Source organism: Pseudoliparis swirei, chromosome 8, assembly GCF_029220125.1.
Source record: "Pseudoliparis swirei isolate HS2019 ecotype Mariana Trench chromosome 8, NWPU_hadal_v1, whole genome shotgun sequence".
In the NCBI taxonomy this organism is placed as follows: Eukaryota; Metazoa; Chordata; class Actinopteri; order Perciformes; family Liparidae; genus Pseudoliparis; species Pseudoliparis swirei.
In genome coordinates, this window is record NC_079395.1 from 9,482,124 (window position 1) to 9,497,643 (window position 15,520).

The 15,520-nt window shown below is 41.8% G+C and overlaps 2 protein-coding genes across 2 annotated transcripts; both read right to left on the reverse strand.

Annotated features, from left to right (window-relative positions):
• Positions 1–308: 308 nt before the first annotated feature.
• irf4a (interferon regulatory factor 4a) lies at positions 309–5,339 on the reverse strand. Its single transcript, XM_056421176.1, has 8 exons — positions 5,142–5,339; positions 4,716–4,902; positions 3,837–3,919; positions 3,567–3,741; positions 2,995–3,075; positions 2,225–2,632; positions 857–969; positions 309–624 (listed from the first exon to the last, which is right to left on the reverse strand). Exons 1-8 carry the CDS (start codon positions 5,337–5,339, stop codon positions 475–477), a joined length of 1,395 nt encoding a protein of 464 aa, XP_056277151.1. The 3' UTR covers positions 309–474.
• A 1,151-nt stretch (positions 5,340–6,490) lies between these two features.
• Positions 6,491–13,370, reverse strand: dusp22b (dual specificity phosphatase 22b). Its single transcript, XM_056421731.1, has 7 exons — positions 12,259–13,370; positions 11,729–11,762; positions 11,550–11,632; positions 10,819–10,868; positions 9,901–9,975; positions 7,085–7,256; positions 6,491–6,931 (listed from the first exon to the last, which is right to left on the reverse strand). Exons 1-7 carry the CDS (start codon positions 12,277–12,279, stop codon positions 6,791–6,793), a joined length of 576 nt encoding a protein of 191 aa, XP_056277706.1. The 5' UTR covers positions 12,280–13,370; the 3' UTR covers positions 6,491–6,790.
• Between the last annotated feature and the right edge of the window lie 2,150 nt (positions 13,371–15,520).

Consider the following 15,520-nt stretch of genomic DNA (forward strand, 5'->3'; position numbering starts at 1 on the left):
GATGTTGTTGACACTTGCTCACCAAGAAAATGAATCACAGAATGAGCCGTGTCAACTGAGTTTAAAAAGCAGTATATGTGCCACTTCAGTGTGTAAGTGCAACAATCATACACAATATTCATTAATACTCAGTTTTGCCTCTTTGACTTGTCAGTGTTTGTCTTAGGGGCCATTCATCCTGTGCACATGTGCTCGTACTTCCTGTCTCACTCGCCCTCCGCTCCCCTCACCCCCCCCACCCCCACCCCACCCTCAGACCGCATCCTTCACACTGTCACAATAATACTTGTCGAAAAAAAGAACATAACTCCACAGTCACAGACACAGAGAATACGATGTATAGGTGAAAAAGTGAAAACAGCGGCGTCTTCCCCATCTTCACTTCTCAGTTCCATGACAGCTTCAATCATTTATAGTACACGCTCACACATATGTGTGTGTATGTGTGTGTGTGTGTGTGTGTGTGTGTGCTTGTCACTCCTGAATATGCTGAAGTGGTCTCAGGGGAGGATAGTCGTTTGTTGTGGATGTGTTCTGGTCCTGGATGTGATCAAGAGCCCGCAGGTAGTGGCCATTGTTCTGCTGGTAATAGTACACCAGCTTTCTGGCAAACACTGGCTCCACCTAAAATGAAATTCGGTAATGTATGAAACATGTCTGTGACTGATGAATTACAGTATCACAGGATGTGAATTTGAGTGTTAAAGGTGCATGTTCTGGTTGCCTAGCATACTGCATACCAAGTCTTTTCAGTTGTATTATGTTTTATATAAAGATAGAGTTGTTACCATACAGGTGAACCTACATAATACTTAAGATATGCATGCACAGCACATATAGACTCTGGATGGGTTACCTGTGCTGTGATCATCTTTCTCGTGCGCTGTGGGTCGGGGTACTCGTCTCCAAAACATAGCGCCACCTGGTGCCTCGGTAAATGTCGGCCATTATGGGCAAACTCTTGAAGCTCTGAGAGAAGAGACGCAAGAAAAGAAAGGGGGATGAGCTGCAGAATAAATCCCTTTTGTGCTACTTATCACACACTCCAGGATACTACCTTTAAATATACAGTAAAGAAACTTTAAAAACCCTATTTGCTCACACAACACTTTCCATTATCATTGTATCTTTTCTGGAAACCACTGATCTGGATGACGGAAATGTCTGAAATGGTTCAGAAAACACCTTCTTGTCCCAGGAGGTGGGTGGGGACTTCACACACTTGGCCCAAGCTTTTTAATACTATACTACAACAATGTTTGAGATTTACTTAAAGCAACTGCAGCTGTCTTTTATCATTATCATGGACATCACAGCCATCATCAACATGACCGCAACTATCGTCATACTGGAAATGGCTGAAGTAATATGGTTATTAATGCATTTAGTTATTGTGATCGCTGGAAGAGTTTAATAAGCAGTGAAACTCAAATCCATGACCTCGGTTACCAAAGAGCATCGACTTGATAGAAAAGACAACTATTCTCGTATATGTACTGAAATCAGAGTCAAGTAGTTTTAATTAGATTTTGACTGAAAAGTTGTAAAAAGCATTTTCCTTAAACATTTTTTAAAGAAGGTGGAATACCTTCCTGTAAGCTTTATGTTGTTGTTGTTGTTTTTTACAGTTCTTGTAATGTTGAATACTAACCAACTGTACAAACAACAGTGGACAAAATACATACTGAAATACAATGACACCTTAAACTATGTGCTAAACATTACTATTAAATGAATAAACACCTGTGCTGTAAGCATATTTACTTAATTACTGCACTTCGGCAGAATTTTACAGTTCTACTCTAATGGAATCCACTTTATGTTATATACTTTATACTTAACTAAACTGTAGGTGAAATATTTAAGTTTTTTTACATAACCCATAAGTCCTTTTACATATAAAACATATGATCATCTTATGAAACATGACACATTGTTTTAGATAAATTATCGGCTGCTTACATGGTAACATTTGACCTACCCACCGACTGCTTAGAGTGTAAGCCTACAGTATAAGCAGTACACTAATACATTGTCCAATGTAATTGTAAGCATAAATGTGAATTCATGTGTTTGTCACATACACTGTAGAGGCTGGTATATGAACAGATAATGAATGACAGTGAAGGATAGCATCACTTTCTGCATCACGTTGCACATGTTCCTTCAGTTTCTTCCAAAGATTCAGGTGTGAACAGAACACAACAGAAACAGCTCTGCTTACCAATCAGGAATTGCTGGGTGTCAAACAGTTTGCATGGCTGCTCCTTCTCCAGCTTGTTGGGTTTATCCATATAAGGAGCCAGAGGTCCATCCCAGTAAACCCGTCCCTGGCAGAGGCGCTTAGCATATAACCCATCAGGTGTCATCCACAGAAGCACCCCCCTCTCCAGGACATTAGGAAGCATGTCAGCACCCTGCCTCTGAGACTCAGGGTACGGGAAAGGAAAAAGGATGATTTCTGCGCCGCTGTGAAGCTTGTCCTCTAGGCGTGGGGAAGAGGAGGATGAAGAGGATGAAGAGGATGGAGAGGAGGAGGAATGAGAAGTGATCCGACAACCTTCTGGGCTGGTGGTGGTGACCTCCTTCACCAAAGACTCTCTGTAGTATAGGGACACATGCAGGCTAAAATCTGGAAGAAGGAGACAAGCATTTAGCAGATACATCCTAAGAGGAAACAAGTTGAGCTTCACAGACAGATCTGATGGCTGCAATAACAAGATGGAAACAACTTTGTTCACCTGTGTTCTCAATAATCTTGGCATGCAGATAATTGCTCACTTCTCTCTTATCCTTTAAAGCATATGTCAACCCTTTTTTTTTGAATATATCATAATGTGATAGATTGAAAAAAACTCCCAAATCACTATCATGGCCTTTCAGAATAGGGAAGTAAGTACAATCTGTCAATGCAAATATCTTCACAAAAGTAAACAAGCATGAGTGAACATCTGCGTGCATGTGTCTTTAAATAAGCCCCAGCTGATTATTTACCTGTTATGCCATTGTTTGGGTTGATTGAATACACAGGTGGTTGGGACTCTGAAAAGCAGGTGTGGAGGGAGAGCTGAAAACCTGTGCAGAATAAATTAAAGAAATAATGGGGATAATTTGAGAATGTCAAAGGCCATTATGCTGAGTGTATTTTGTATTATTATTGAAGTTAAATATATATATATATATATATATATATTTACCTTAAATACAATTTACCTTATCCATAAACAACTTTACACCGAATAAAATTAAATAATGGTTGCTAAAAAATAAGTTTTAGTGTATTTATGATGACTGTGAGCATTAACACCTGAATGCAACCAGAGGCATTCAGGGGTTCATACAACCCGTCTTCTTGTCAATGCATGAAAATAACAACAAAAGTGTGTTTATGGAGGTTTTTCCCGCCTGAAAGATTAAAGTTGAATTTCACTGCAAACTGAATAGTAATAACTGTTGACATTGAGCGGCTTACAAGTCACTGACACTACCCGAAGGCGTACAGAGTAAATTATTACATCCATCTATTCTATTCTATGACTAGTTTTATAATCCTAAACATAATTTACCATTTTCTATGTTTGACCCGGGCCAAACCCGGCTGAACGGTGACGGGTAGTGGAGCTGACCGTACTGTAGCTCTGCATGGGGCCCGTGCTGATGTGGAGGAGGAACAGGTTGCTGTTCTGTGGGTGAGTAATCTCTCCAGTCCCTTCTCTCCTGAGAAACCATATAGCCAGATACCTGAGAAAGAACCACTTGGATGGTCAGATAACTTGCATTTGCAAGATATTTTCTTGCTTCAGATTAATGTATGTGCTCATGACCAGCATGCTGACCTGATCATGTGAAGACGTATATGGAGGAATATAGCCCAGGGAATTTACATGTGATGGTGTCTCCTCCATACTCATCTTCATTCCTGTAAATGTACAAAATCAGAAATGCATTTGTCAGATGATTGGTCCACAATATTGTCCATGCGCTGGAGCCGTACTCAGCTGACATTGTGTGAAGGCAGAGTTCTCTTGCTATGAGGTCACAGGGCTAGCCACTACATCGCCGTGGAGCCTCGACCACAATGCAGGATTCTCAAATAGGTTTATCGTGAAGATTAACAATAAACTGAGAATCTAGCAGGCAAAATATTCTGTAAACTGCAAATCTAATTAATTTTGGTAGGTTCAAACTGTGAATAAGTGTTGTGCTTTTTGTATACGAGTGACAGGGTGTTTTGCAAAGTGAGAGCAACAGACAACTGAAGCTGAATCCTGTTGATTTCGACTTGTTAGCTCAGAGACCAGAAACTGCTCTAGTGTGACAAAAACTGTTGTACGATAGCAGAGACTTAGTTATGCAAGACTGGAGGTCGCCTGCTTGTGTTATATGCACCCGACACTCAGTAACCAAAGCCCTCTAAAAAAAGCACTTTGGCCTTTTTGGTACATGCTTTGGCTTCCTTTGTGCTTCCTGCCTCATCAGAAACAACTGCAGTGTTGCATACACATGAACAAATTGCCAATAGTCTGCAAAACAATGTGATAATCTGTGTTAAAGAAAACAGTGTGCCGTATATAATGGACCCATTGCGATATGCTTTACATTTTACATTTTTTTAATTTCAACCATAAACTATTGTACTCAACATATTCCATCTCATACACGGGTGGCTGAATGTCATTTTCACCAACACAGCAGTTTTAATGGATGATACTTACCTCTTTTGGCAGCTTCTGGGATGATTCTGTAGACTTTATAGGGGTCTGAGATGTCCAGTTGGCTTCTTTCCACTAACTCATCAAAGTCATTGCTTTTATTAAGAGCACAGCGCAGTCTGGTTTTCCATGTGGGGGGATCCAGCTTGTCCACTCCCTCCTTATATTTCCCCTTAAACATGGCCCATGCCTGAAATAATCATTGATTACATTAATGTACACTTCCTCTTTAGTCTTATATTTAGAATTGTACAATGTTAGGGTTCTGAGAATGGATTATTGTATGAAACCTTCTATTAAGTAAAATGAAAAAATATAAAAGAAAAAATATAAATACATTATAACAGTTTCAGTAATTCATATTCAATCGTGTGTTGAACACATGAAGTGTAAATGGATTCAAGGGTAAAGTGTGAGAAGATGTAGGACCTTGAAGAGCGCGGCATCCTCGTCTCTGTTATAGTCTTGTTTTCCTGCATGTTTCCACGGAATCCTAAAGATGCTCTTTCCATCATTTTCCCAAACCAGGCCGGAATATATGCTGCTGTCAATCTGATCAATCAGCCACTGTCTCAATTTTCCATTGCCACAGCTGACTGGCAGCCCACTGTCCTCATCAAGGTTCATCTCTGCAAAGTCAAATAGAACAAAAGCAGAAGTGTGAAGGCACAGTGAGGTGACACAGTTCATTTTTACTTTTTATAATGTAAGATTCACTCATTGAAATTAACATGAGAAAGACTCAAATATTTAAGGTTCATCTGTTCAGGTATTACAATTAATTACAATTCCACCCCTTGTAGGGAAATCATATAGGTTTGTGCTCCACAACTTCTCCAGCAGCCCTGTATCGTTGTAATATAAGTCTCTTTTAATACATTTCTTCCATGCTTTTGACACTTTTAATCTAGCTGAGTTATAAAGGAAGGCTATGCGGTAGTTCAAGGGGAACTTTCTTCAGTGAAGAGAGATAGGACTAGTTTGAATTTCAAGACAATTTTCAGAAATAATTGCATAGGGGAATATATGCTGATAAGACTTATCACATGTTCTTATACCTAATATCATAGGACAATAATTCAACTTCAATACAATTTTACATTACTTAAATGACAGAAATTCTAAGATGAATTATAAAGATATGTTCTCCTGAATAAAACTATTGGGCTCAATCGGTACATTACAAGTCTTTATTAAATTCAAAATGCAGTCTTTTATTTAAAAGGGCTGCTGCCGCTTACCGTCAATCATGCGAGCTATCCCCACTGAAATCTGTCGTGAAGCTTCTCGGTGTCCTTTATCTCCTCTTGCTGTGTGACAGGGAGGAGGAGCTCCTCGGGCTCTGAGAAGTTCAAGAGGAGATGCGCTCAGTTCTGTGAAACTCATCACCGCGCAACAGCGGTGGGGAATCCCTCCAGTGGCACCCTGCGCAGCCCCGCGGCGCAATGGAGCCGTTACCTGTTCATAATGCATTACGCATAATGCACATCACCAATACGAGAGTATCCCGCCCACATGTGTAGCTTTTTAAAGAAGCCTATGAGTAGCCTACAACCTAATGTCCAGGGGCAACTGTTGTATCATGTTGTTATTGTGGGGAAAGATTGAACAAACGTCAGAATGGTTGCTTATGATCATAATCACATGGCTACTTTAGTACGACTGCCCTCCAGTGGCCTTCCAATGCGCATGCCCAGCTATCTGCTACTGGATGCGATATTTAGTCGTGCTGAAATTCATGTTTATTTCCAGGCTCTATAGACAACCTCACGAAACACTTGACTTTAATCCTTTTATTTTGGGAATTTTAAATCATCATGACACAGTACAAAATACAACATTCATAAATTAGAAGGAAAATAAACTGCACCATAAACATCAACCAAAGATAAAGCGGTATCCGTGCGTCACATGTTAATTGTCTCTTTTAGGGTTCATGTCCATGATATTTTAGAGGATCCCTCCAGCTGTGATAAACATCCTGACAGTCCACTTATAAGCAAATTAGACTTCCAGACAGGTCCTGAACACTGTAATCCTCCAGGCTGAGCGGCAACATATTTCATCAAAAGATCCGATCAGATGCCTCCAGGTGGGGTAGCGGCCTGTTTTTCCACCCCCCCACCATTGACTTTAGACGTCCTGGCAAGCAAGTCACGTAGATCAGCCTCATCATTGAATGAGTTGTCTTTATATTCCTTCTGTAGCCATTCTCTGAACTACGGGGAAAGAGGAAGAAAGAAACAGCTTCTATTTTCATGAAAATCAATGGACAAAATGCTAACTGCTGATGGTGCATTCTCTCCATATCATAATCATGTCTATTCAGTAATGCATTGATATACAGTATTCCACACTCTCTCAGGACTGACCTGGTCAGCTTGAGTAGCCTCAAACTCCTGGAGTTGGCGTTGGAAGCCCAGGTTGGGGCCAGCACAGGGCCGGACCACCCTTACTGCTGCCAGCGCCTCCTGCCAGCCCAGTCCCGTCACCGTCATGATGTAAGCCACCACAAGGGTGACACTGCGGGACACACCTGCCAAACTGCAAGAAGAGAAGGATGGACCAATAGTACGATGCATGAAGTTAAACTGATAAGCATAGTTTGTTTCCTCAACACTTGAAGATAAAGGAGTAGAGTGTTTTCCATTGAAATGGATGAATACAGTAATTAATAAGTGTGTCAGCAGCATGCAGGTTAGAGTCAGGTTTTAGACTGGAGTCTATTCTGGTTATCAGTGGCGGGCCGTGTATTTTCTACCTAGGCCTTCAATGCCGTCTTACTACAGCTGAACAACCTAATGTAAGATTAGTTCACCATGTATTTATGTATGTACATGTGTATATATCAGAGAACCCCCCACCCCCCACCCATCAGTGCTTGAGCCTGCTCTATCCCCCCCAGTCTACGAGTATCCAGGGTACACATCCTGGTTACCATATTCTGCTCCCAGGACTCTCCCAGATCCTCAAGTAGACCTCTGAACAGTGCTTGAGTCTGCTCTCTATTTACGCACTCTGGATCAAAGCTCCGTGACGTCACTATAGTTTATAGCGAGTATCGACGTCACAGCACAGAACCAGAACGCTGCGTTGTGAGAGCCAATCAGCGCTGAGCTGCTCCGCTGTTGGATCTAATTGGCTGTTGCTGCTCTCGTGACGCTGGATGCGGAAGTCATTCACACCGGGGCGCTAGATGTTGCGACGTGTGTGGCATTTCCACAAGAAGTATAACGTAGAAAAATTGGTTAATTATTCCGTGGCGGATGGCGGAAAATATTTTTCCACGGAGCAAAGTAACGGAGATAAACCACGCAACCCTCAAATATTCTGATGATGTTTTAATGACATGTGGTTCAATTAAGGACTCACTCTCTTAAACTTTAAATCTTGAAAGAAATAATGTGTTGTGTTTGTGCGTGTGATTTTGTGTGGTGAATGTAAACTCAGCTGTCATAACAAGCAGGAGAGCACCGTGTTAACCTCTTGGTATACTGCATGCTCAAAACATCAGAGCATTGTTTATTAAGGCTGCCCACATAGCATTTATCTCTTTATTTGCAGGCCTAGGAAAAGGACCCTCTCAAAAAAATGTCCAAACAGTACTTTGGACAAGTAAGATGTATTCTAAAGAATTTAACATAAAGACAGGACATTTGTGCAATAGAATTAGGCATGTTTTTGTAAATGAGAGTAGAGTTATTAAAACACATTAAAATTATTTAAGGTAGCAAAGATGCCTCGTAAAAGACCTTTGCCAGGCCAGATTGCAGGGTACAACATGGGTACAACGCCAAATTAATTCAAATTTCCTGATATTTGAGCCACCAACGTGTGTGGCTGCGTGTGCGGCAACATTTTGGTCACCCCCGACAAAATCTCACTCCAAGGTTTTTTTAAAAATTGGCAGCTCTGTGTTTAGGCCAGCAGAGAAGGCCTTGCTGGCCCTGACGGCCCACCACTGCTGGTTATGTTTTATACATATAAGCAATGTTGGGGAACGAGTTACATAATTAGATTACCAAATAAATGTAATTGTAATCAGTTACTGGAGATCTGATTATATTATTTTCAGTAAAAGTATCTATATGTCAAATACAACATTCATGCAGCACTTCTGTTTTATTCTTAATTTATATTTAGTTATATAGAATAACTTGTAATACAGTAATCATTGTTGAGTACTGCTGTGAGGTTTACAATATGTGGTTAAAGTTGATGTTTTAAGTACTTTTTAGCTTAATCACAAAGTAACTTAAAAAAGTAATTCAATATAATCAAGAGTTACTTTGATCAAGTAATTCAAAAAAAAAATATTCCAAATTGTATCAGTGTAACTAGTCACTGTAAATTACATTCCTAAAGTAACCTTCCACTGCATTTAACACATCATTTCCTAGTTTTAGAAATATGTATAAGTCCCTATCCTGGTTTTGGGAAACCTAAAATAGACTTTTGTCAGAAACCAGATACATTAGCATTTCCTGAATATGTATAAAACTAAACTCAAACCCAGAAGACAAATGTGCTTGAAAAATACAGTTTGAGAAGTAGAGGTTGAAACCAGGTCACCTCCAAATTGAGGATTATTCAACATAAAGATTCCTAGTAACGCTTATCACATTACAAATATACAGGATGCAATACCATCCACACTGTAGACAGTTACAGATATACAGATAATTAAATACAAGAACTGCTCGGTCAACATCGGAATTGAGATGTAGAAACTGATTAAATACACACTTTCATATCTGAAAGAAATAGTCAATAAAACCTGCAGCAGCACTGCGCTTATAAATAGCCTTTTGTTCCCCTGCATTTTCTGAGAAGACCCCCTCTGTCTAACCAAATATAACTTTCCCCTGTGAACACATGGTCAGGTACACATCTCCACCAACACAATGTGGGTCAGAGCTTTAACTGTACTCGGGTTTAGGAAGTTCAAGAATAGGCTTTTGCTTATCATTTAATCCCTTCTGCGCAGCAGTTCCCTAAGCGTTAACTTGTTGACTTAGTTGATTTCAGGTAGTTTTGTTTAGCTCTACATGAATTGTACATTTCTATTCAACACATCTAGATCGTATCATAAGAGAGATGGAGGAAAACTATCTTGTTCGGCTCTTTGTGTGAGTGAACCTCGATTCTAGCTTTGCGGTAAAGATACAACAAGACGTCTCGCTCTCACCAGTGAACAAGGCAGCCTTCTCCTTTCAGGCGGGACTCGTGCATGAACATTATACTTTGTTTAAAGTGCTGAGTTCTGTGGAGCATAAACATGTTTGTTACAATAGGCCACATTAAACCATGATGAGATCTGCTAGACGAGCTTGGACCATGTGCTGTTATTTTGTCCTCACTGGTACTTCAGAGCCCCTGCATGCATCTAAAGCTACACTATTTTACATGCGTGTGTATGGTTCGGCACCTGGCCGGTCAAATTATTTTATTTCTTATCGAAAGGGGTGAGCTCATGTCAAGTTTGAGAGAGATGGTGTCATATAACGCATAACCTCGCAGTCTGAACCAAAGAGGTATGAGGCAACCGTGGCAGTAATGGTGACACAGGCTTTAGTGTGCATATGTGTGTGTATATATATACATATGTGCATATCCCTGTGCAAATGTGTGGAGGGCAGGGTGGGGGGTTGCATATAAATAGAGGCAGAGCACCAACCACAGCGTTAGAACTGAGCTGCGAGACTTCCTTCCTGCTACAAGGCCACCTGAAATGTGGATTTGGTCGATGTGTGTGTGTGTGTGTGTGTGTGTGTGTGTGTTTGTGTCTAAAGCAGGGTGTCAATTGGTGATACTTGCTCAACCCATGATATTTCTAACCCGTGTCCCACGTTACACAAATTCAAGTGCATGCGTTTGTACATGTCATGAGCTCATGTCAAAAACACAACCATGCAACAAGAGCTGAATCCAGCTGTGTGACTGATCGAGTTAAATGTTGAGCTTGTGAAAGCATATCATTTACACGTTAGCTTGAAGAAATGAACCTCAGGCGCCCACACAGCGCGACCTCAAATGGGTGTGTTACTCTCTCTGCCACCGCCTGTTAGCAGCGTGCCGCGTTGCTGCGCTGCTTCTTGATACTTACAGGTTTTGTGTGGGCAGGTCAGCTGCTGATATGCAGAGGTAGGTCATCTCCTGAGGGACAAAGTGCAACTCGTTACCTATCAGCAGTCATTTGATCTGAGAACACAAATCAATAATCATCAGCTGGTGAACACCAATGGACATCAACGCTATCAAGGTTTCGCGTGCGTGTTGCTGATGGTGAACACATGCCGAGCGTTTGTATGTGGAAGAATGAAGGCAATGCTACGCAGATTTGTAGTCACACTTGTGCATCCCTCCTTCATTTGTTTGGGACAAAACTGAGAAAATAAGCTGATTTTGTATTAAATAGATAATGAAGAGAGACAGCAAAGTCCACACTGGCTGTAGCAAGAACCGCCTCCTCTCAAACCCACGCAGGCACACAACTCAGCACACTGACCGTACCGACTGTTTACTGACTTGCATTTCATCGTGGTACTCCAACTATCACATGAGAATAAAACTCCCCTCCTTATTGTGTATTCACTCACTCGGGAGGGACGACTGTTTGCTCAAGAAGAAGCACGGCGCCTCTTCCCGACCGACCTGACAGACCGGTTCACGGTCTGAGAGCTCAAGCCATGTGCACTGTGCCAACACGCGGAGATGGCCCAATCAGATCTGTCCAGCCTCATTCGCGTGAACATTTTTTTGCTTAAAATATGAAATGTAGGATGCACATGAGGGCAAAGGTGTTGTGTCTTTATATAACAATAGAGATCTTCTCACCTGGAGTATGGGAGCAGCACTGTCATGAATGGACAGGATGTGTGTGATGTTGTTTTTGGCTAATTGTTCTCGGTCTTTGGCATCTGACATAAACAAATATAATGGGTTTGTGTTGTCATATGCATGAAACAAATAGAAATTATTAAAAAATAAAAATAAAATAAAATACTGAGACAAACCTTTGAAATTCCCCAAGTACAAGTCAGGGAGGACCTATTAGGGCAGAGATGAATATGTACATGAAGAAGACATAGTAAAAGCACTATCATCATTGTTTGTATTGTCTTTATGCATTTAACAGGGACAGGGCACCACTTCAAAGCTGAGTCACCTATAAGCTAATTTACATCTGTAGTCCCTGGACATAAAACAGAGAACAAGATCTCTGTTATGAAGCGTGTTTAAAAAAGAATGGCTTCATGATGTGCTCTACAAATGATCAACATAGCCTACAAGATAAAACAATCACCATTGTGTTAAATATTAATCGTTTTGACTACATACATGTATATGGTGTATGTTAAGTCTGTTGAAGGGCACGTCCACTTACGAACATAATCCTGTCAAAACAATCAGCACAACTTCTCCTGATAAACATCGAAGAGACTCCCGAAGGGGACATGTCCTTAATAGTTGCACTCAAAACACCGAGGACCTCTTGGGAGTGTGAACTCAACGACAGCCGCGTGCAACAGGTGGGGGGTCTTACCTTATTGATGCCATTGCCCATGCTGAAATATTAACCGTGAGAAGAAATGCTCCGCTGTGTTTTCAGCCTGTTTCAACCCGCTGTGGAGGAGCAGCTGCAGCTCCGAGCGAGCCGAGCGCCGCTTCCATGGCTGCCCCCGCGTTGAATGCTGGGAGTCGTAGTTTGCTGACACAAGTAGAGCGGCGTATTAGTCAGAACGCAGGTGAGATCCAAACCCAACCCGGAATCTTATGAGAGATATGATGATGAATAGCCTGTCCTCCAGGCTCGATGACAGCAGATGATTAACCCTGAAATACAGAATATGAGACTACATACCAGAGCAACATTAGCCAAACCCCTTGTGGAAATATTATAGGAATGCAATAGACCACCATGAAGTATAGACTCATTGTGGAAAAGAATGGGGGGTTTCACTTTCGATATTTTGAGAAAATAACCACTGCGGAATTGTAAAATACTCAATAATAAATCACACACTTATGGAACAGTGTATTACTTCTTTTTTTAACCCAAAATGCTTTGCCCTGGCCATGTTACATGGTTTAAAAACACTCTTACCTGAGGGACATTTCAAACAGCAAGAAGGAGCCATTAGTCATCACCACTACCATGATCGAAACAGCAGGACGAATACCTCCATCGAGAAACATGTCAAAAACATGTCAAACCTCAGGAGGAAAAAGAGACAACGGTGCCTCTGGTCAATCCAAATACCCATTTGGACACGACTGTCCTCTCGTCTTTTAAAACTAGGGAGCATTAGGAAGATGGATGGTGTTACACCCGCTCCTGGGAAAACAGACAATATTGTAGAGGAACATTGGATCAGCAATCTCTCCTAAGATGTATTGTAATATGTGGATCTGTGGACCAGCGGACCAATAACGTTCCCCCGTGCCAGTTCCTGTGGACCCTGCTAGTTGCCAAGAACACAACGGTCACCCAGACCAGCTTATTGCAGCAATGTCTCATTTAGAGGCAATATTCATCCATCCTCAACATGTACACATTATGTGCATGACAGACATTAAGAAGCTAATTGACAGGAAGTGTCAGTCGGGCTAAAACAAAGAAATATTGGCACCTGGCAGTTCTGTAGTTCACAACACATTAAAAACATCAACAGGAAGTACTGATGCCCGCACTGCCCCACATGGACACCACTTTCATACGGCAGACAGTTGTTTTGCTTCATGGTGACCTGTTGTTGTCTCCGTGGGGCAGTGTGTGACTACCACACGCCAGCTTGTGAGAGGAGTGCTTCACATGGTAAAAAGGCCTTTCCCTAGAACATGGAGTGAGCTGGTTATCCGTCCACTTCCTGTTGAAACCCTGTTCCTCCATGACAATACTCCTGTTATTGTGTTACTAAAGCAGCCGTTGTCTCTTAGTTGAATACTTGAAATAACACGTGCTGTTAGTATAGTTAGTTGAGTTTATGGAGATTTTATTCTGTGACTGGAGGACCCATAATTTGTCAAATATTTGGAAACAACTATTGCCAAAGCGGACTGATAATGCACCGTCAATGAAAATGGCTCTGGCCACCATTCATCAAACCATGTTGAATGTAAATGGAAAGTAGTTTCACGTAAATGAGGCAGGTTTATTTACACTGTGCTCAATTTACTGCCAACTGTCACAGCTAGGAAGTTTTACCAGCAATAAAGGTGAATAATAGAAAAAGAAAAAAACATGTCAACCAGAAAACCGAGAATACAAAATACATATATCACATACTGCTTTGTTGTGGCTTTAGAGCGCGAAGGAAGAATTTATAGTGTGGGCGTTCAGATACGCAGCCTGAAATATGGATTTACATGTTCGCCCACGCTGTCAGAGCCTATACAACTCAAGTGGTTTCCTACTCTAGTTTCACATAAACTCTTGTTTTATCAATGAACATGTGTGTTTGTTTTAATTGGAGAAGGGCAGGAATGAATACATACATTTTTTTCAAATGATGATTTGTCTCCTTCATTCTCTTTGGTTCTGGTAACGTTTTGATTTCTTAAAGATGGACATTGTTGAGATACAGCTGAACAATGTCTCAAGCCAAAGACGAGGAGAACAGTGTGTCGGAGTCAGCATCATTTCTTAAATTGGCAAGCTAAAGTCCGACGAGGTGATGCAGGTCGCAATATTTAATCTCACCAGTAGGTGTCGACAACACCATAAGATTTACAATATTGGGCGATCCAAAATAAACCGAATTGAAATGAACTAAATTGAATAGTCCCGTTTCAGAGTTTTTATGTCATAAGAGACGTGATGAAGGACACACGTGTCCCCTTTTTAGCAGAAAGGTTTACCTCTGATTTCAGACAGCGCGGAAGTGCGTAACATCGAAGTTGCGTAAAGTTGTGTCTCATAGAGACGCAGCTTCGCACAGCATGATTTCACGTGTGCGTAAAGTTGTGGGAAGAGGTCGCTCCTTCCCCGTCAAAATGACCGCTGCAGCACGGAGCCTCCTAGAAGCTTATCACTCTGTGGTGGAGCCCTCTGCTCGAATTATGTTAAAAGTTTACACAGCTGCGTTCATCACATGGCCAAGATGGACTGTGTTGGCACAGAGGGCGTCTTGGTGGATGACGCAGTGCCTCGCCTCCACTGTCCCGCACGTGACCAGAGCGCTGATTGGCAGCCACGTTTCTGTCAGTCTGCCCCAGTCCAGATGTGGCTACTGATGTAGCTTACCACCACCGGTATGACTGTGTGTGTGTGACTACTGGACTCTCGGGACTTCGGGTGTCTTGAGAAGCGCTATATCAAATAAATGATGATTATTATTATTATTATATAGCGGCCACTCCTCTGTCGTAGCGGTCTCCCTGTCGTTGTGAGTGACTGCACACAGTCCGTCCCATTTAAGTCACCTCTTGTCGATGGCGTCTGACCCAGCTTCAAACATGTCCTCCCCCAAACAGCTCTTCCGAAATGCAAAAGGTATCGTCAACAAATAAGAAGCACGAGCTTTATCTGACACTCGATGTTTTAAGTCTTCGTGTTTCTGGACACGCTCACGGTGTTGAATCCCGCGGGCAGTGCTGCTGCGACTGGAGTGAGGAACTGTTTCACGACGCCGCCGCTCTGAGAGCCGTGCGCTGTGGGTTGAAGGCTACAAGGCGAGCTCTTGTGTTTGTTCGGACGGCAACGAGCCAGCAGTCGAGCTGCCATTTGCTTTGTCTTCTCGCGCAGCCTGTGGACAGGGTTGCCAGGTCTGTGTGACAAAACCAGCCCAATATCAGAACTCAAAATA

Excerpts from the sequence above, each read along its gene's own strand:
- irf4a (XM_056421176.1), bottom strand. The coding sequence starts at position 5,339 with ATGAACCTTGATGAGGACAGTGGGCTGCCAGTCAGCTGTGGCAATGGA. Across the intron at positions 3,076-3,566 it reads CGGGTCAAACATAGAAAATG|GTTTTCAGCTCTCCCTCCAC; the intron begins GTAAATTATGTT and ends TATTCTGCACAG. Across the intron at positions 970-2,224 it reads CACCCAGCAATTCCTGATTG|AGCTTCAAGAGTTTGCCCAT; the intron begins GTAAGCAGAGCT and ends CTCTTCTCTCAG.
- dusp22b (XM_056421731.1), bottom strand. The coding sequence starts at position 12,279 with ATGGGCAATGGCATCAATAAG. Across the intron at positions 10,869-11,549 it reads GTGCTGCTCCCATACTCCAG|GAGATGACCTACCTCTGCAT; the intron begins GTGAGAAGATCT and ends TTTGTCCCTCAG. Across the intron at positions 6,932-7,084 it reads AGGCTACTCAAGCTGACCAG|TTCAGAGAATGGCTACAGAA; the intron begins GTCAGTCCTGAG and ends CTTTCCCCGTAG.